Raw genomic sequence first — 21,673 nt, forward strand, 5'->3', positions numbered from 1 at the left:
TTTTCCAGTCTTTACTGTATACATGCTTGATTTAACATAGTATTTATCACGTTATATATGTAACATGCATCCGGCTTCTTTGCTTAGTATGTGTATATATATATTTTCCAAACTTAGCTTATTTTTAATTGAAGGAAAATTGCTTCACAAGGTTGTGTTGTCCGCTGCCATACATCAGCATGAATCAGCCATAGGTATACATGTGTCCCCTTTCTTTTTAACCTCTCTCCTACCTCCCACCCCTCTAGGTTGTTATAGAGTGCTGGCTTGAGTTCCCTGAGTCACACAGCAAATTCCCATTGGTTATCTATTTTACACATGGGGTAGTGTATCTGCTTCCAAGTTACTCTCTCCGTTCATCCCACCCTCTGCTTTCCCCCACCCATGTCTGTAGGTCTGTTTTCTATGTCTGCATATCCATTGTTGCTCTGAAAATAGGTTCATCAGTACCATCTTTCTAGATGTCATATATATGTATTAATATAAGGTATTTGTTTTTCTCTTTCTGACTTAACTTCCCTCTGTATAATAGGCTGTAAGTTCATCCATCTCATTAGAACTAACTCAAATGTGTTCCTTTTTATGGCTGAGTAATATTCCACTGTATTTATATACCATAGCTTCTTTATCCATTCATCTGATGATGGACATCTAGGTTGCTTCCCTGTCCTAGCTAAATAGTGCTGTAGTGAACATTGGGGTACATGTGCCTTTTTCAAATTTGGCTTCCATGGGTATACCATGGGTATACCATGGGTATATGTCAAGTAGTGGGATTGCTGGGTTATATTGTAGTTCTACTCCCAGTTTTTTTGAGGCATCTCCATAGTGTCTTCCATAGTGGCTGTATTAGTTTACATTCCCACCAACAGTGCAAAAGGGTTATTTTTGATGAAATATGAAAACCACAGTTTCCATGGTGATAGTGACAATTTTGAAAGGCTATATGATATTTTATTATGGACTGCCAACTGGTTTTTGCTGTTACGGTGAACATTATAAACTCATCCTTCTTATAGATATCTTTCTCATTTTGTGTTTTTTCCTTAGGTACATGATCAGAAATGAGATTACTAAATTAAAAGGATATGATTATATGTATTATATGATTGTTGATACATATTCTTAAATTACTTTCTCAAAGTCTTTTTTTAAATCAATCTTACATTGATACCAGCTGATATTGGATATTACATGTTCTTTATACTCAAAATTTTACCACTCAGATATAATAACTGGAAATTTTTTGATGTATTTTCTGCCTTCTCTTTGTTTTTCCCTTTTACCTTCCTACTCACCCTTTTCCCCAATCATCCTGTATTCTTTCTCCCTTTAATTCATTTCCTTCTTTCCTTTTCCTTTTGATATGAACTTTGTAAGTAGATAGGAATCATTTGTGTAAACTTCTTGTAAAACCAATCTAAAGAATATAAATGTTTTTACAAAGATTACCTGTTACACATACACACAATATTATAATGAGGCTGAACTTTGCTTATTTATTTATTATTGCCTTTCTTGATGTGTGAATTAACTATATTTTTAGGTATTAAATATGATGCTGAAAAGGAAGAAAAATCCTTGCAAGATATTAAACAGAGAGAGTTATCTCGAATTGAAGAAGCCCTTCAAAAAGCAGCAGAGAAAGGTACAATATGTTTATGTTTTAGAAAAATGTACATACACCTATGTTTTAGTACATTTAATACTCTGTAAAGAGGATTGTTTCATAAGCCTTCATAAGCTATTCCAAAGAATCTTCTTTTAATATCATATCTCATAATATTGATTGTAAAGATTTCAATGACACATTTAGGAATCATTGCCTTTGTGATTATTTTATCTCACTGCCAGTTAAATTTTCTTACTTTTCTTAACCAGTCATTTCTACTATGCTACTTTATGGAGACTTCTCAAATTCTTTGAGTTCTTGTAGTCCTGTTTGTTTTTGCCAAAGGTTAATGGTTTCTTTGTCTGCATTTTCACCTGTGTTGTTGAAAGATAATAAAGTTCAGCATATTAATATAGTGAAGTAATGTTTAGAGGAAATGGTGCTGTAATTCTTTTCCTTGCTATATCTTATCATATTATACAGAATATTTTTTAAAAATTGGTTTTTCAGATTTCAACATTTTAACATCTTAAGTTTTAATATTTTGTTTTTATCTAAAAATAAATCTGGTGACTATTTTAATTTGGTTTATGGAGCAAGAATAAGGATAGGATAAAACAGAGTAGTCTATAGGATGGTGAGTTAAAGGCATTTCCAAGCCTTTCCAAGTTTGTTTTTCTCTTTCAAGTCAAATCATACTCTGATTGCTGGTTAGCGTATGAGAATTAATACCATTTTACATCATTTTTGCATCATTTGGTAGCATGTTTATGTATTTCTGTGATGGAAGAAGATGGTACTAGAAATGCCTGAGGCATTTCTCTTTGGTCTCTCTTAAAAGATATGGCCAATGTAAGAAATGACAGAAATTATATTTTGATATTATAAGAAGATACTTAAGCTGCTGATGTTTAATTAAATCAAGAGAGAAATCTCTCTTAAAAATAGCTTATTAAACTTCTTTGTCAAGGATTCTAATTCTTTTTTCCCCTGAGTGTTTTTCCCTTATTCAGAATTACTGATTCTTTTACAGAAAAGTACTAAAATATTTCAGATACAAAGGCTGTTTTAATGGTAGAAAATTTTAAAAGTCTAAACAGTATTTTCCTTTCTCTTTTCATATTTAACCATATCTTACATTTCTGCTGAAACTTAAGGATCTGTATTTCCATGAAAACAGTTTTCTTAATTTCTATCACTTTTATCTGCCAAACAAAGCAAAGTGGTCGTGGTTTTGTTTTATGCCAGTTCAGTGTGAATATTTCTTTTTATTTAATATTGGTTAATTAGAAATAGTTTTATTAAAATGAGGAAAAAGGCTTAGAGAGCACTAGAATTTAATTTCTTTCTTAAATCAGTTCAGATTAAATCTATTTGTTAATACACATACATATAATTATATGTAATCATCAATTGGTATATTTATATATGGTTGGATATATTGCTGTTACATGTAATTATATACTTTTAATTTATAATATATATAATTTATATTTTCCCTTTTGAGAAACAAACCCAAAACTCATTTTTTTCTTTTTTTTGGAATAGAAATAACTGATTGCTTTAAAAATATTTTAGTGTTTCCAGTGAATTTTGTATTAAGTGCTTGTGAATTTTAACTACTGGGTTGTTAATACTTAGGAAACTTGTTTTTGGGTCTGGCAGAGAGACTGTTAAGGATGATTTGATAAATCTATAGAAGATCAACGTCTGTAGTACTAAGCTTGTGTAAATGGGGCTGTTAGGCTTATAAATAATCATTATATTGCAGTTTCTTGGATGATAAGTTTAGTTTTTATTAGGATAGAACTAAGATTCAGAAATTAAAACTCAGTTTCATTAACATTATATTAGGTTTGTCAACAAAATGTTGGTTGTGTTTTTTGTTTGTTTGTTTTGTTTCAGTTCTGCTGTATAATTGTCATCCTAGAACTGATCTTCACTGCTCTTCTGCTTTTAATTCATTGACTCCCTTGCCTTTTGCTCTTAGTTTTGTTCCTTTGTTTAGCTGAAGCATTTCTGATGGCTTTTACAAAAGGATGCACTGGATATAATTTTTAAGATCCTTTCAAGTCTGAAAGTTTTGTAATTTACTTCCACACTTGTTTGATTTGGCTGAGGATAGAATATTGAGTTTAAAATTACAATTTTAAAGATAAAAGTCTTTTGACTTCCAGGTACTTTTGAGAAGTCTGCTGCCAGTCTGTTCAACACATTGTTGTAAACACAAAAATTAGAAAATTCCTGTAGCCTACTGTCAGAGACCTCATGTATAGTAATAGAAAGGAGAGGGTGTTGAGTCTCATTAATGAGATGTAGTTAGAGTATTACAGAAGTTCATAAAAGGCTTATCATGTTCAGCCAGAGATCAGGGTGGACACTCTGAAGGTCTGTATTTCAGCTGAGTATGCAGAAGGGAGAGAGGGCATTCTAAGTTAAGGCGCTAGTGACATGAGACTGTGTAAAGCATGTATGGGGAACTGCCAAGAATTTGGGACTTTGATAGTGTAGCTGGAGGGAAGTTGGAAAGCTAAGTATATATCAGTTTTGAGAAATTTGAATACCGTGATGGTGATGATGATATTGATAGCAGGTAACATTTATTGAGAATTTACTGTTTGCGGGTCACTCTTCAAAGTGGTTAATATCAGCTGACTCATGTAATAGTCATAATTCTATGATATAAAGGCTTTTATTGTTCCCATTTTATAGTTGAGAAAGCTGGAAGTTAAATAGCTTGTTCTACGTTATGCTGTTAGAAAATGATAGAGCTAGAATTGAACTCGGTCTGGCTCTTGACTGCGTTATAATGGACTTTGTTCGATAGTCAGTGAGAAAGTCAGGAAGTTACTTTTTCTTTAAAAATCTGGAGAGTGATGTGATCATGGCTGTATTTTAGGAAGTGGTATATAAGCTAGATTTGGGGAGCAAAATGGAAGATGGTGCTACTTAACCATCACTAACAAGAATGCATAGAAAGGATTCAGACAGTGTGTCTTGAGGAGAACATGATACTAAAGTAAGATGAATTCATTTCAGTTAACCCTAAAATTAGCATAAATATTGCAGCAATGTTTCCTTCTGAAAATGAACAAATGGTGGGCAGAAAGGGAACCAAAATAGCAGGTTTTTGCTCTCTTTGAAAATTGGGTAAATCAATGAGACATTAGCCATAATCGATATTTGTCTGTTTTGCTTAACTTGAAATTATTGTTATAATTTTAATTATTAAGAGTTTTTGTTTTAATGAATGAAAACAGAGCCTGTGTGTTGAAAGAATGGAAATGGTGTCACTTGAGAATATTTCCGTAGAAGTAAGTTGTTTTAGTGTCACTGGATTTTACTTGTTCTGTTATATGATGTCTAATTCTTTGAACTAAGTTCAGATGTATTTTACATATGAAATTAAAGATGTCTTAAAATGCTTTGCATTTTGGTTATTGCTGCCGTGCGGATGCAGGCGCACATTCAGGGGAGTTCATATATGGCTTGGAAAACTTTGTTTACAAGGACATAAAGCCTGGTGGGTATGCATGGTTAATTATACTGAGCTACATACAAAATTATGTTCTTACCCATGCTCGTGCTTTTAATGGAGTTTATATGGCGTGTCATCCTTTGAGAAAATATGGAAATGTAATTCATGTTTTTCCCCTTCACTGTCATTTCCTATCTTCCATCTTCTGCAGCCATTTATTCACTCACCAAATGCTTAATGTCTTCTAGTAGGAAGACTATGCTGGATGCTCAGTGTTCATGGGGTGAAACAGACCCAGTCCACTGCCTTATGCAGTTTACAGTTTGATCTGTGGATAACTTCCAAATCTGGACTGCCTTTTTGACTTTGTTCTATAGTATAGTAGTTTTTCAGTTAAACAATTTCTCTTCTGTAGCAGTGGTTTTCAAACTTGTAAAAAGCAATAAAATGGAACCTTTTTTTTTTTTTTGAGTGAGACTTTATTTAGGACCTTGATAAAAGATGTTTCCCTGACTTTCTTCTCCTATCCTCCCTGATTTGCTTCATCTGTGTAGTAGCTTTGGCAGCACATGTAGAGTACTATCCTGGACAGCCTCACAAAAAAGGCACATTTGAAGGCTGACTGTTTTAAGGTTTATAGTAGGATTTTATTGTATCTTAGGAAGTTTACCAAGCACATTAAAATAATAATAATTTCTAATATTTTAAACAATATTTAAATATTTTGCAATATTAAAATATATTTAAATATTTTAAATATATTTATCTATAACTTTTCAGGAACTTGTTATATTAACTTAGTCACACTTAAAGTTTGTTTTGATTAAGTGGCAAGCAAGTGGCATCTCTATCTCAAGAAATAAATAACAATAAGCATTACAATAGAATTACTTTTGCTGCTAGATACTTCTTTAATTTTTAGGTTCATTATGACAATTGGAAGGATGAGTTGCATGGCAAATTTCATAGCATGAATGAAATTACCCTGAAAGGAGTTTCTCTTTAAACAAATCTGCCCCTTGAGTAAGAGTGACTGACTGTCTTAGAATCACTTTGTTTAATATAGACGATAACTCATGGTTCACTGTCCCAGTTTTGTGGGTTGTAATCGAACCAACTTTCTGTTAGTCTGCCAGGGGCAGTGTTTTCTGATCTTACTAAGTACAACCTGCCTCCAGGATACAAATGAGTTCTAGTGGCCTATTTAAATATGTAGAAAAAATCATTGGGCAGCAGTGCTTAAAAAACAAAACAAAACAGACACAGGTCACTCTAAAGTAAAACTTCATGATTCAGAGTTTCTTTTTATTCCAAAAGTGTGTATTAGCCTGGATTTAAAAAAAAAAAAAGCAAAAAACTAAACTTGGCCTAGAGTTTGATGATGCTGAAATGAGAATAGTTAATTTTGTTGAAGATGTCTTTTGTTTAGTTGCCCAGGACTTAATGTGTTCTTTATAATGCCTTCATTTTTTCAGTATATTTGTGAGTGTATATTTGTTGTTGTTCAGTCGCTCAGTTGTGTCTGATTCTTTGAGAGTATATATTTACTCATTAAAATTTTTTTCCAGAGCAATGATTTTCAAAAAGTCAAAACTATTTTCGTAATAATTCAAAGACATTATTTTTTTTCCCCACTGTATTAACATTGGTACTGATGGTGCAAAAGCAATCGTTGTGTAAGATTGCTGGCTGTCTTAGCGTGATTTAAGGCAGTGGCACCAAACTCTACTGCCAGTAACTATTGTATTGTTCCCTGCCAGTCACTCACAGTAAAAACCAAAATAGAATGGAAGAAGCAGCAATTTTGCTTAAGAAAATCATTGATGAAATAGAAACCATTTAATTTTAATAGATTACATCTCTTGCGTTTATGTGTCATTTTGTGACAGAAGAGGAAGCATACCTGTTGGACTTCTGTGGGCTGAAGCAGGATAATTGTCTCAAGGGAAAATACTTGTGCAGTTGTTTGGGTTTTCAGTTGCTTTTTTCATGGAAAGCCATTTTACTTCAAAGAATGGCTGACAGATGATTATTACTCAGATTTGGGTGTTTGGGAGACATTTCAACAACACAGCTTTAAGAAAAACGAACTGATAGTGTTTGTTACCAGCAATAAGATTTGAGCTTTTGAACAAAAATTAGAATTTCGGGAAATTTGTATTTGTCACTTTGAGCTTCACAGCTTCCCGTACTGAAAGACTTTTCTGATGAGATTTTTGGTGGTATTAACAATGTGATTTTTCATATTAAAAAATAAAGTGACTCCACATTTGTAAGATCTGTATAATTCAATGAAGCAGTATTTCTGTATTATTAAAGTGTGGTAAAATATTATGAATGTATTAAAGTGCATGGTAGACCGGCTTTAATTTAGATGAAAAATTGACTGATAGTTTCAGATTCCAAGGTGCAGCTTTAAGAAACTATCACTGGTTGAGTTTGATGTAGTATCAATAATTACATGAAAAGATGTTCATATGCAAAAGATGAAGATGTTCCTCCTATTTCCTATTACATTTCTGTAATTAGGTCAGATTTTCCTCACATACTCCAATCTAAACAATAGATCCTAAAAGAGCGAAGGCAAAAGCAGGTATTTGTATCCAGCAGTCTCCTACTAAACCATACATTAAGGAGATTTGTGACTGTAAAACCATATCAGTCTTCTCATTACAAGTTTTTGTTTGGAAAACGTAGTTATTTTTCATAAATACACATTACCTGTGCTATTGCATAATGGGTTATTTAATAAGTTAATAACCATTAAAAAGCTTTTCAGTGTTGATTTCCAACATGGTAAATATCAGTATCTGTAACCCACCCTAATGAAAAGCTGGTTAAGGTTCTTAAATTTTAAGTGTATTAAAGGGACCCTAAGACCAAAACATTTGAGAACGGCTTTAGAAAGTGACTGGGGATCATACATTTATTATCCATCAGCTTAAATGAAGACTCTGTAGTACTCAGATTGGATTTTGAAACCATTTGAAACATGGTGCATCTAACATTGAGATCAAAGACGGAACAAGGTTCTAGGACAAATGTGAAACCAGAAGGATAATAGGAGGTCAGATGAGAAGAGTGAGTTATTCCAGACTCTAAACCCAGGCAGCTGAATCCTGTCTCCGAAAACTTTCTCCCTCAGTGGGATGGTTTTCAGGGCTTCTCTGGCTTTCTTAGCTATTTCTTTTCAAATAGTATTTCTCTGAGAACTTCGCTGAATGTTTAATTTGTAAATGAAAAAAGATTTAGGGAACCATCACTGTGACAAGAACTCCTGGTAATGGCAAAGTCCTGATTTACTAAACCTGTTACAGGTTTAGTAAATATTTCCTTCTCGAAACTTAGGGTCTTATGCTTAAAATCCAGGACTCGATAATTTGATTCTTAGTTCTTGTAGTGGCAGGATAATTTGCTTTAAAATATCAAGGAAGAACAAATTTAAAATTTCAAGCTAAATATCAGTATATTCTCTATAACATTAATTGAGCTTGTATATTTTATTTTAATGTCCAAGTGTAGATAATTTTGATTCAGTTGAATAGATACATATCATGTGCTTTGTGCCTAGATATTATGATAATTCTTGTTCTAGTGAAGGACTCCTCCTGACTAGAAACAAACCAGTTGTGCAGATACTTCAGATTCAGTGTATTCATTGCTTAGTGGAAGTCTGTATACGGTGCCAGGGTTGATGGTCTTGGAGATTCTTGGAAGAGCTGAAGAAGGCATTACACAAGCAGTAGTGCTGGACCTGAGATTTGAAAGCCTCCTAGAAATTTGCCTGAAGAACTTGAGGGAGAGCAGACTAAGTTCAGGGAACCTACTATGTGTAGAGGCATGAAGGCATTAGAAAGTTATAGCTTGTACACATGGAACTCTGCTCAGTGTTATGTGGCGTCCAGGATGGGAGGGGAATTTAGGGGAGAATGGACACATGTGTATGTATGGCTGAGTCCCTTCTCTGTTCACCCGAAACAGTCACAACATCGTTAATCAGCTATACCCCAGGACAAAATAAAAAGTTTTTTTTTTTTTTTTTAAAGTTATAGCTTGTTTTGGAAAGTAGCAGTAGTTTTCTTGAAGTGTCCAGTGCAAGGATGAGTGGCAGAAGATAGACCAGGACAGGGGAATAGGGACTGGATCATAAAAGGACCTCTGTGTCATGCAAACACTTTCTCATTTTATTTGGCAGGCTACAAAGAGCCTTTAAAATAATTTTGAGCAGGGATTAACAGGCTGTGAATAGTATTTTGGAAGATGTGAATCTGGTAGTATTAGGTCAGAGGAGGTTAGATTAAAGAAAAGAGTGGAGGTTGGAGGCATGGGAGACTATACAGAGGCTGCCCCAAGAGTGAGGACTGGATTTGATGTGTAGTAGGCAGTTGAATATAAAGATTTATAAGTTGGGTAAGATAGGTTTGGGTTAATGCCATGAAACAAGGCAGTGCCAAATAAAAGAGATGCTAAAGGAATTATTAAGCTAAATGTAAAATTCTGTATACAGTTTTTTTTTCCCCTTTTTGTATTCTTTATATTCTCAAGACTGTAAAGGATCTTGTTTTTGTGAGGTGTGTCATTCAGAGGAAGTCATCTGTCAGCAGCCTACCCATTCATTTCATTTGTGCTCCTACCATACATATTTTGTCATTGTTACATTTCCAATATTTTGGCAATGTTGAAATTAAAAATTAAAGTTTATGTTTTAAGCAGTCATAAATATTCTAATGGGGTTACTTTACTCAATTTTTGTGTAATTGCATCTGCTAAGTTACTTTCTTTATTACAGAAGGTTATTCTAGACTAAAAAAGGTTTGTGAATTTCTGCCTGTATTGAAGTAACAGGTCAGTTTAGAATAAAATAAGGTGAATTGTACCAGAATTTGCTGTCAGGAAGAAGTCTCTTGTTTTCTTTTCTGTCCTCTAGTCTGCTAACTTGAATTTTATCCTTTTCTCACTAAAATGCTTCCACTGAGAAGGACGTAAACGTAAAAAGCACAAAAAACATTTTAAGAAACCTTTTAAAGGTCTTGATCGCTCAAAAGGTAGGTAAAAGTGGTTTTTATGCCATGTGTTATTTATACACATTGCCACTTGATTTCTGTCTTCAAAGGTAAAATAAATGTTAGATTATGATGTAACTTCAAAATAAGTTTTAGGGATTTCCCTGTTAATATAGTGGCTGAAAAATAAGTTTTCAGTTGGAAATGCATATTAAAATCTAAAATAAAGCAAGGAATAGGTTGTAATTCCTGATGAGTAGTACTTAACTATCCTTTGATCATTGATTATGAATTATGTGATAATTTCAACTCTTGAACTTGTATTTTTCTATTTTTTATAGATAAACCAAAAGAAGCCAAAAAGGATACATTTTTGGAAAAATTGGCAACTCAAGTAATTAAAAATGTACAAGTAAAAATCACAGACATTCACATTAAATATGAAGATGATGTAAGTAGTTTACTTGGTGTAAGTTAGTAATTATGTATTTTATGACATTAATTATTACTAATTATTGATTTGCCCATACATGGCAGTTTTAAATCCAAGATTAAATTTTTCCTGATTAGTACACTACCATATCTCCTTACTAGCATTAAGACTTTTTCATTAAATGTATAAATATGTCATAAACCACCATATGTTTCTTTCTAAAGCTAATTTAAGAGATTTTTAGATTTTCCTTTATTATTTATTTTGAATTTTGTTTAAAGACTTAGACTAATAAAGCTTTAAGGAACTAATTTTTTAATTTTTTTACAAAGACAAAAAAATTGGTTCCCAGAGGTAATGAAGTAATCGGTTACAATGGTGGTTGGTAGAAAGGGGACTGAAACCCAGGTCCCTTGGCTGCTAGTCACGTGTACTTTACCTTCTCCCACACAGGATTTTAGCACACACAGCTACTCACATACATGTGGAGCAGTGTTTAGAAACCACTTCATTGATGGCTAAAAGCTTAATGTTAGTTGATTAAGAACTATTTGATTGATTAATTTTAATTAAAACATAGTCAATATTTTGAACTTAATGTGCATTGCTTTGTCTTAAAGTTTGAAGCATAAATGAAAAGGCTTGAATTTTTTATTTACGTAGCGGATTGGAAATGCTTTTTCATCTTTTCCAAAACTGAGTTTGCCTTCTTTTTTGTTTTTAGTTTACTTTAAGTTTAGATTACAGTTAAAGTCATACTGCCATATAGAGAATTTATATTACTTTCCTGATAAGTCCCTTTTTTCAGTTCATATTCAGTAAGATACACTTGTAGTTTTTCAAGATATACCATGTCCGTCTTATACCAACTTTATGTTTCGATTTTCTGTAGTCATTAGACTGAATTTTGCTAACGAACAAATGTCTGGAAAACCTAGCTCATCATTAGACTGAATTTTGTTTTGGGCTGTGCTGAGTCTTGGCTGCTGTGTGGCCTTTTCTCTAGTCGTGGTGAGCAGGGGCTACTCTCTAGGTGTGTGCTTGGGCCTCTGTTGCAGTGGCATCTCTTACTGCGGAACGTGGGCTCTGGGGGGTGCAGGCTTCAGTGGCTGCAGCACATGGGCTCAGTAGATGCGGCCCCTGGCTCTCGAGCACAGGCTCAGTAGCTGTGGCTTAGTTGCTCTGTAGCATGTGGGATCTTCCTGGATCAGGGATCGAACTCACGTCTCCTGCACTGGCAGGTGGATTCTTTACTGCTGAGGCACCTGGAAAGTCCAGTAGACAGAACTTTACAAACAAATGTCTAAAAAGCCTAATTCATAAATTGCCTTGTTTAAAACAAACTTAGAACTCAAGTTGTCATGGAATTAAAAGAATTATTCTTAAAGCCAGGGGCATGTTGATGAATAATAATCTCGGCTTAAAAAAAATTTTTTTTTTTAATCGAAGGATAATTGCTTTACAGTATTGTGTTGGTTTCTGCCAAACATCAACGTGAATCAGCCATAGGTATACCTATGTCCCCTCCCTCTTGACCCTCCCTTCCACTTTCAGTTTAAACTTAAACTAAGCTTTTCTACTGAGCAAGTACAATTTGAAAGGTATGTTATTTCTTTCCCTTTAATGAAAAAATACAGAGATGCACAGGAGTGGGACAAGTAATATCAATTACATTTAAGTTGGTGTCAGTGACAAAATATATTAAAATCATCTACAGAAAAAATTAAAAGCACAAAGGGATCTTCCTTGTATCTTGCCTCTTTAGTGTGATTACCTTAATTATTGTGTGTGGAAGGATAGTTAAAAATATAGAAGTGAGGGTAGGGGAGGTACAATTTATCATAAAGATGCTCTTTGTATGAGAGCAGTAATTTATGGGTAGTGCATTAGCAGCTGAGGAGTTGTGCTTTATTAAAGTTCCTTCTGAAATAGCTGCAAGCTATTTTGAGCTTGAGATCCATAGGCCTAAAAAGATGAATATGGGAATGAAGGAAATATATTTTGCCACAAACCATAATATATCTGATATTAAAAACAAAGCTCACAAAGCTCATTCTTTACAGCTATACCAGATCATGGTTTTCCTGTTTGAGAAGGGTGTATGTGACTCAAGTCCCTGATGGATGATTTAGAACATTATATGATTTTTCTCTTGTCTCTAGTTTCCCTATTTTCTTTCATGACCAAAAAACACTAATTTTTGTACATCTCTGAGATGTCGAAAACAAAGTCATGATACATACAATGGCACAGTTTAAGCACTGTGTATAAATATTACTTAGATATTGAAGATGAGAAATAGATCAGCTTAATAATGGCAGATTTTGGGTTAAGGGATTGAGGAAATTAAATATTAAGGATCTTGAGCATCTTCTAACAGACATTTTTTAAAAGTGTCATTGGAAATTAAAGGTATAGAGAGACAGTTCACATTTCTAAATGTGAAAATCTTTTAAAAATACTTTAGTGGCACTGTTTTATCTGCAACTCCTTGTTTTATTTATCTATGGAGAACATCTTTAGTGGTATACGTAAAGAGACTGTCTCTTTTAAACTATCTGGTCAAGAATCTATTTAGTCCTAGTTAGTGAGCGTTCTCACTTCTAGTAAGAAAAAATAGTTCCACTGGGAAAGTATCATGTTAGTGTCATGCCTACAAAATATGGAAGATCTCAGCCATGTTAGTGTCTTCCTTCCCTTTCTTCTCCACAAATCCATTTGTGTTGTGTAACTTACCTGTAAATTCATTGTCCTGTGTTGCCTGTTGTAGTGTGTAAAATGGGTTTACCTTCACTATGAGTGTGTTTTAATGTCACTTTTTGTCTTTGACAGATATCAGATCCAGAGCGGCCTCTTTCATTTGGTGTCACACTGGGAGAACTTAGTCTATTGGTAAAGTTGGCCTTATTTAAAATTTCTGTGGAATCTGTAAAATATTATTCTCAGGGTGAATTTCCTAAGATCAGCTATTGCTGCAAATAGCTTTTTTATTTTTATGTGTAACCCTTCTATAGCTTTTCTAGAAATTTATAATTTTTAGTGATACTTTTATTATATTCCGTAATTATTTTATCTTTGAATTTAACAAATATAAAAATATTAAGAACAAGTGTTTTGAAAGTCTTAAAAGCTGTATCTTAAATGTGTAGTAAATTAGGGGAAGATAGATTTCCATAGAGTCAAGTTCTTATCCACAGTATAATTTCCAAATAGCTTGTACATGTGTATCTATTTATATGTATGTATATGTGTTTATTATATTGAAATATACATAAGATAATTTATTTTGATTAAGTATTTTACAATGCAGTTTGTTTTTTCTTTTAAGATCCTTAGTGTATAGAGTGGGTATATCCTGGTTGGACATATTTTTTTTCTATTAGGGACAACTAAGTGGTAGGGACATGTTTTAAAGTTAAGGACAGTGTGTGGTAAATCACATTGGGTATATTTTTGCCTTTTGATTAGTTATGTGAAGAGGGCCTTAGAAAGGAAAGAAGACGAAGGAAAAAGGAAAGAGAAGTAGTCTGTTAAACAGAAAAAGGTCTTTGTTCCATGGACTCCTTAAGAATGATGCATGCATACAGAGAAGTAGAGATATACATCAGTTGAAGATCAAAGCAAAAAAAATTAACAGGTATTGGAGAAATAAAGGAAAGGGAGTCAAGGAAGCTAGTGTTTAATACACTGTTTATCCTCTGCTTGTCTCAAAAATAAATTTGAAGTAGCTTTCAATAAAAAAAAAATGATACTATAATACTTTCGAAGAACCAGAATCTGTGTTCTGAAAGGTAGAGGCATAATTGTTCCAGAAAAATGAGACAAACAATATTAGTCATAAGAAAGGTCAGTATTTAATATTGAGCTTCTAGCAGACCAAATGAAAAACACAAAATAGTCCTGTGGCTGACTTTGGGTTGACTGATGGCAGGAGTACCAGGGTGTAAGGGTGATGTATAGTTCCCTTAGTGTGTATTGTTCTTTGATCCTATGTATCTTTCCTCAGATTTTTCATATGGTTTTCTTTGCCTGTGTTACTCTTTTCCCTTAAACTGCCTGGTGATTCTATTCGGGTTTTAATATTTCCTTGAGATATTGCTGTTTTTCTCATTTTTTTTTCTTCACTCTTAGAATTTACTATTCCTTTTTTTTTTAATACTCCCCTTTATATTTTATCAGAGTACCTGTGACACCTTACTGTTCTGGTTACCATGTTGGTTTCCTTCTATCCAACCTCCATTCATTGATACAGTATTACCTGTATTTTAGTGTTTTTGTGATGATTCAATTAAATAGTTTGAATAAAGTATTTGGCACATTGGTTCAATTTCTGCTTCGACTACTACATTGACTGTTATAACAACAATAATAGCAGACTTACCTCTTCCTGTATCTGTACCATTCCTTTTTTCCATCTTTTCAAATGCAGACTAACTCTTAAATCTTAGATAATCTCCCCACCTGACTGGATCCCGTCCTCACCCATGTCCTTAGGAGCCTTTCCCCGACTTTCTCTCATTTTCTTCTACCTTTTGTCCTTTCTTCCTTATTTCTGTCAATTTCCTTTTCTTTCCTAAATCTTCAACTCTTCTTCCCTGCCCACCTCTGTCTTCTAACCATTTAAGCGCATTCTCTCCTTTATATTAAAATTAAAAAGCCTCTCCTTAACCTCCTCTGACTCCACTCAGCCACATCTAACTACTGCCTAGCTAGCTCTTTGTTTTTTTTTATTCATACCCACTCTCAGACACATAATAGCTCAGTAATTATTTTCTGGATGAATGAACTGAATTAAATTAGAACCTCCTCAATTCTCTTTTTCACTCTTCCTTTGATTTTGTAATATATGTATTGAAAAACAGGTAACTCACATTAGCCAATGATAACTAGATGTCTTGTTATTTCTAAGTTATTTTGTTACGGTTATTAGAGCACTGTTTTATGATACATATACTTCATTTCACAGTTATTCTGTTTTTTTTTTGTTTTAGACTGCAAACAAAGACTGGACACCGTGCATATTAAATGAAGCAGAAAAAATTATATACAAGGTATTAGACTAGACTTTTTAATCTAGTTATTTTCCTAAGTACAAACGTTTAATGTATTTTCTTCAAGTAACCTTGATAGAGCAGAATATACCATTGAATGGGAGTTGAAAGTTTAGGATTTAGTTTTGGCTCAGCTACTTATTATGTTACCTTCTAAAATCACTTATCTTTCTTCACCTAGAATATAAAGAAACTGGATAAAATTAATATTTCCCAGATTGTATTTGATGGGGCATTAGATAATTGAGATAATATTAGATTTGTTGAAAAAATATTCTCTGGTCAAGTAAGATTACTGGCTAAAACAGGAAAGTATTCATAGTTAGACAGGTATATTTTATTTTGTTTTAAACTCCAGGATTTCACAATACTTTAAATATGCTAATAAACACTTTGAATCTTCCAAAGGGATATTTTGTATGTACTTTTATCCACCTTTGTTGATCATAGAATCCTCTTCCCTTCATCCTTCCTTTGAAACAGCCATTTGTATTCGTTGGAGGAATCATGTCTTTCTTATTCATTGAAATACTTACAGAGTCTGTTAAATACTGAATTCTCAATAAATATTTGATTATTGAATGAGTAAATCCCTTGGGGAACAGTGTTCCTGCAAGCACAATTCAGCAAATGCTAGATTAATAAGTGTTAGTCACTCAGTCACGTCCGACTCTCTGGGATGTAATGGACTGTAGCCCGCCAGGCTCCTCTGTCCATGGAATTCTCCAGGCAAGAATACTGGAGTGGATAGCCATTTCCTTCTCCAGGGGATCTTCCTGACCCTCATATCGAACCCAGGTCTCCTGTGTTGCAATTAGATTTTTTGTACCATCTGAGCCACTAAGGAAGCCCAGATTAATAATAAAGTCTCTGAATAACATACATACGTTTTCCTCCACTTTTGCATTATCTTCTTCCCTTTAAAAGTTCAGAATGACAATTGGATGATTTTGTTATAGTGAGCGTGAGAATATTCTTTTAATATTGATACATAACTTCGATTTGTTAGTTGCCTGATCTTTTCCAATTTTTCTTTTATAGCTGATACGACTTGATAGTCTCAGTGCCTACTGGAATGTGAACTGCTGCATGTCTTACCAGGGATCAAGGGAACAGATCTTGGTAATTTCAGTTTGCCCCCTGAATAGCTGACTGTACTCCTGAGATTCATTTTACATACGTGGTCTCTAATGAAGACAAGATACTGGTCTTTTGCTTAAGTTGTAACTAAGTGTGCAACCCAGTTTTTGTGATTGACTGTATCTTAAAAATAGCACTTTTGTTTTTGAAGATCTTTGTGACATCTTTCACTTGACAGTGAGATGAGAACCTATACTATCAAAGTAAAACTGGATTTATGGTTTTTCACACTCTCATTTTGATGGCATTCTGGTTGCATTGTGGAGTTTCATATGAGAATGATTACTTGAAGAGGATTGTAAAGACAGATGATACCTGTCAGATTTTTGAAAAATGTATCCATAGCATATGTTTTAAGCATTTACAGTGATACATCATAGTGAATGATTGATTCAGAACTAAGTATGTTAAGTCATGTCTTAAAGCTAAGCAATCTTAGTCATATTTACTTAGAAAAGAACAGTTGAATTTTCTGAACCAAATTAATTCCAAGATTCTGTCTTTTATTTCTCAGAAAGATACTGTAATGATTAATTTGCCTTTGTCTAGAAAGTGACTGAGATCCTAATTTATGAATGTGTGTGTCTGTACACATTATATACATTTTAAGTCAGAGTGGAACAGTCTTATGTTGTTTCTAGGTATTTAGAATTTATAAAAATTACCTACTGAAGTAATATTCTAAAGAAATATATCTATAAATAGTGCTCAGTGTGTTTTTCTTATGGACTAATAATTACAAAGTTGGGAATAAAGATATTGATTTAGAACCATATTTTATGTGCATGTGTGTGTCAGGGGTGCTGAGAATGTATGCATTTTCTTTTTCATTCTCATATCATTCAAATTTTTAAATTTAGGATCAGCTGAAAAGTGAAATTCTTACAAGTAACAATATACCCCCAAACCATCAATACAGTAAGTAATGGTAAAAGTTTATTTTATGTTATAGGAAACGTGGAATTAAATACTTTATTTTAATATACTTTTTCTGATAAAGTTATTTTGACAAAGAGAAAGTATTGATTTCATATGTTAGTGTCATGATATAGCATATTTGGTATATATTTTAGTATTTAGAAATAGATTGTAACACTTACACCACTGGAGAGTGAGAGAGAAGGGCTCTGTGGCTATAGTTCACTCCCAACAACTAACCTCCTTAACCTTCATGTTTTTTCCCTATCTTGTTATCGTCTACTTTGTTTTAGGAATTAGATTTTCTTTTTTTAATAATGAAATCTCTGAGGTCTTGATATTCAGGTTACTTTGAACATGTCAGTATTGTAGTGTTAAGACAAACTACTCCAGATATTAAAAAAAAATGAAGTATAGATGATTATAGTATAGCCTCCCAGGCGGCGCAGTGGTAAAAAATCTGCCTGCCAATGCAAGAGATGCGGGAGTTGCATGCCTGCACATAGTTGATTTATAGTATTATGTTAATTTCAGGTATACAAAGTACAGATAATGTGTTTTTACAAATTATACTTCATTATGGATTATTACAAGATATTGGGTCTAATTCCCTGTGCTGTACAGTAAATCCTTATTGCTTATCTGTTTTATGTGTTGTAGGCTGTACATGTTAATCACATGCCCTAATTTGTCCCTTCTCCTTCCCTCTCCTCTTTGGTAGCCACAAGTTTATTTTCTACATCTGTGAGTCTGTGTCTGTTCTGCATATTCAGTCATTTGTGGTTTTTTTTAGATTCTGTATATAAATGATATCATGTAATATTTGTCCTTGTCTTATTTCACTAAGCATAATATTCTCTAAGTTCATCCATACTGCTACATATGGCAGTATTTCATTCTTATGCCTGAGTAATATTCCATTGTATATATGTACCATATTTCAATCCGTTCCTCTTTTGATGGGCATTTGGGTAGCTGGAATATCTTGGCTGTTGTAAATAGTGCTGCTGTGAACATTTGGGTGCATATGTCTTTTCAAATTAGTGTTTTTATTTTTTCAGGATATACGCCCAGAAGTGGAATAGCTGGGTCATATGGTAGTTCTATTTTTAGTTTTTTGAGGAACCTCCATACTGTTTTCAGTAGTGACTGCACCAGTTTACATTTCCCACGGACAATGCACCAGGGTTCCCTTTTCTTCATAGTCTCTTTGTTAAAATATGTTATTTGTAAACATTTGTTATTTGTAAGCTTTTTGATGGTAGCCATTCTGACAGATGTAGGGGGTAAATTCACTGTTGTTTTGATTTGAATTTCTCCAGAGATCTTTTCTGTTTCTTGGCAGCCTTACCTTTATTTATTTTTGAGTAGATCTCTAACAAAGCTGCCTGTATATTATTTATCCCATATATTTTCTCTGCTATTTTTTTAAATATAAATTTATTTATTTTAACTGGAGGCTAATTACTTTACAATATTGTATTGGTTTTGCCATACATCAACATGAATCTGCCACAGGTATACACATGTTCCCCATCCTGAACCCCCCTCCCTCCTCCCTCATACCATCTCTCTGGGTCATCCCAGTACACCAGCCCCGAGCATCCTGTATCATGCATCGAACCTGGACTGGTGATTCGTTTCACGTATGATATTATACATATTTCCATGCCATTCTCCCAAATCATCCCACCCTCTCCCTCTCCCACAGAGTCCATAAGACTGTTCTATACATCCGTGTTTATTTTGCTATCTTGCATACAGGGTTATCGTTACCATCTTTATGAATTCCATATATATGCGTTAGTATACTGTATTGGTGTTTTTCTTTCTGGCTTACTTCACTCTGTATAATCGGCTCCAGTTTCATCAACCTCATTAGAACTGATTCCAATGTATTCTTTTTAATGGCTGAGTAATACTCCGTAGTGTATATGTACCACATATTATCCATTCGTCTGCTGATGGACATCTAGGTTGCTTCCATGTCCTGGCTATTATAAACAGTGCTGCGATGAACACTGGGATACATGTGTCTCTTTCAATTCTGGTTTCCTCAGTGTGTTTGCCCAGCAGTGGGATTGCTGGGTCGTATGGCAGTTCTATTTCCAGTTTTTTAAGGAATCTCCATACTGTTCTCCATGGTGGCTGAACTAGTTTGCATTCCCACCAACAGTGTAAGAGGGTTCCCTTTTCTCCACACCCTCTCCAGCATTTATTGCTTGTAGACTTGGATCGCAGCCATTCTGACTGGTGTGAAATGGTACCTCATTGTGGTCTTGATTTGCATTTCTCTGATAATGAGTGATGTTGAGCATCTTTTCATGTTGTTAGCCATCTGTATGTCTTCTTTGGAGAAATGTCTGTTTAGTTCTTTGGCCCATTTTTTGATTGGGTTGTTTATTTTTCTGGAATAGAGCTGCAGGAGTTGCTTGTATATTTTTGAGATTAGTTGTTTGTCAGTTGCTTCATTTCCTATTATTTTCTCCCATTCTGAAGGCTGCCTTTTCACCTTGCTTATAGTTTCCTTTGTTGTGCAGAAGCTTTGAATTTTAATTAGGTCCCATTTGTTTATTTTTGCTTTTATTTCCAATATTCTGGGAGGTGGGTCATAGAGGATCCTGCTGTGGTTTATGTCAGAGAGTGTTTTGCCTATGTTCTCCTCTAGGAGTTTTATAGTTTCTGGTCTTACATTTAGATCTTTGATCCATTTTGAGTTTATTTTTGTGTATGGTATAAGAAAGTGTTCTAGTTTCATTCTTTTACAAGTAGTTGACCAGTTTTCCCAGCACCACTTGTTAAAGAGATTGTCTTTTCTCCATTGTATATTCTTGCCTCCTTTGTCAAAGATAAGGTGTCCATAGGTGCATGGATTTATCTCTGGGCTTTCTATTTTTTTCCATTGATCTATATTTCTGTCTTTGTGCCAGTACCATACTGTCTTGATGACTGTGGCTTTGTGGTAGAGCCTGAAGTTAGGCAGGTTGATTCCTCCAGTTCCATTCTTCTTTCTCAAGATTGCTTTGGCTATTCGAGGTTTTTTTGTATTTCCATACAAATTGTGAAATTACTTGTTGTAGCTCTGTGAAAAATACCGCTGGTAGCTTGATAGGGATTGCATTGAATCTGTAGATTGCTTTGGGTAGTATACTCATTTTCACTATATTGATTCTTCCAATCCATGAACACAGTATATTTCTCCATCTATTAGTGTCCTCTTTGATTTCTTTCACCAGTGTTTTATAGTTTTCTATATATAGGTCTTTAGTTTCTTTAGGTAGATATATTCCTAAGTATTTCTTTTCATTGCAATGGTGAATGGAATTGGTTCCTTAATTTCTCTATTTTCTCATTATGAGTGTATAGGAATGCAAGGGATTTCTGTGTGTTGATTTTATATCCTGCAACTTTACTATATTCATTGATTAGTGCTAGTAATTTTCTGGTGGAGTCTTTAGGGTTTTCTATGTAGAGGATCATGTCATCTGCAAACAGTGAGAGTTTTACTTCTTCTTTTCCAGTTTGGATTCCTTTTATTTCTTTTTCTGCTCTGACTGCTGTGGCCAAAACTATGTTGAATAGTAGTGGTGAAAGTGGGCACCCTTGTCGTGTTCCTGAGTTTAGGGGAAATGATTTCAATTTTTCACCATTGAGGATAATGTTTGCTGTGGGTTTGTCATATATAGCTTTTATTATGTTGAGATGTGTTCCTTCTATTCCTGCTTTCTGGAGAGTTTTTATCATAAATGGATGTTGAATTTTGTCAAAGGCTTTCTCTGCATCTATTGAGATAATCATACGGCTTTTATTTTTCAATTTGTTTATGTGGTGTATTACATTGATTGATTTGCGGATATTGAAGAATCCTTGCATCCCTGGGATAAAGCCCACTTGGTCATAATGTATGATCTTTTTCATGTGTTGTTGGATTCTGATTGCTAGAATTTTGTTAAGGATTTTTGCATCTATGTTCAGTGATATTGGCCTGTAGTTTTCTTTTTTTTTGTGGCATCTTTGTCAGATTTTGGTATTAGGGTG

The 21,673-nt window shown here is 33.9% G+C and overlaps 1 protein-coding gene across 1 annotated transcript in view; it reads left to right on the plus strand.

Annotated features, from left to right (window-relative positions):
• VPS13C (vacuolar protein sorting 13 homolog C) overlaps positions 1-21,673 on the plus strand; it is a 181,617-nt gene that overhangs the window by 20,744 nt on the left and 139,200 nt on the right. The window contains exons 5-10 of the mRNA XM_069596314.1: positions 1,547-1,648; positions 10,435-10,544; positions 13,359-13,418; positions 15,518-15,577; positions 16,619-16,699; positions 17,578-17,635. Coding sequence (XP_069452415.1) covers positions 1,547-1,648; positions 10,435-10,544; positions 13,359-13,418; positions 15,518-15,577; positions 16,619-16,699; positions 17,578-17,635 — 471 coding nt within the window. The remainder of the gene's footprint in view (positions 1-1,546; positions 1,649-10,434; positions 10,545-13,358; positions 13,419-15,517; positions 15,578-16,618; positions 16,700-17,577; positions 17,636-21,673) is intronic.

The sequence above is a fragment of the Ovis canadensis genome, chromosome 7, assembly GCF_042477335.2.
Source record: "Ovis canadensis isolate MfBH-ARS-UI-01 breed Bighorn chromosome 7, ARS-UI_OviCan_v2, whole genome shotgun sequence".
Classification (NCBI taxonomy): Eukaryota; Metazoa; Chordata; class Mammalia; order Artiodactyla; family Bovidae; genus Ovis; species Ovis canadensis.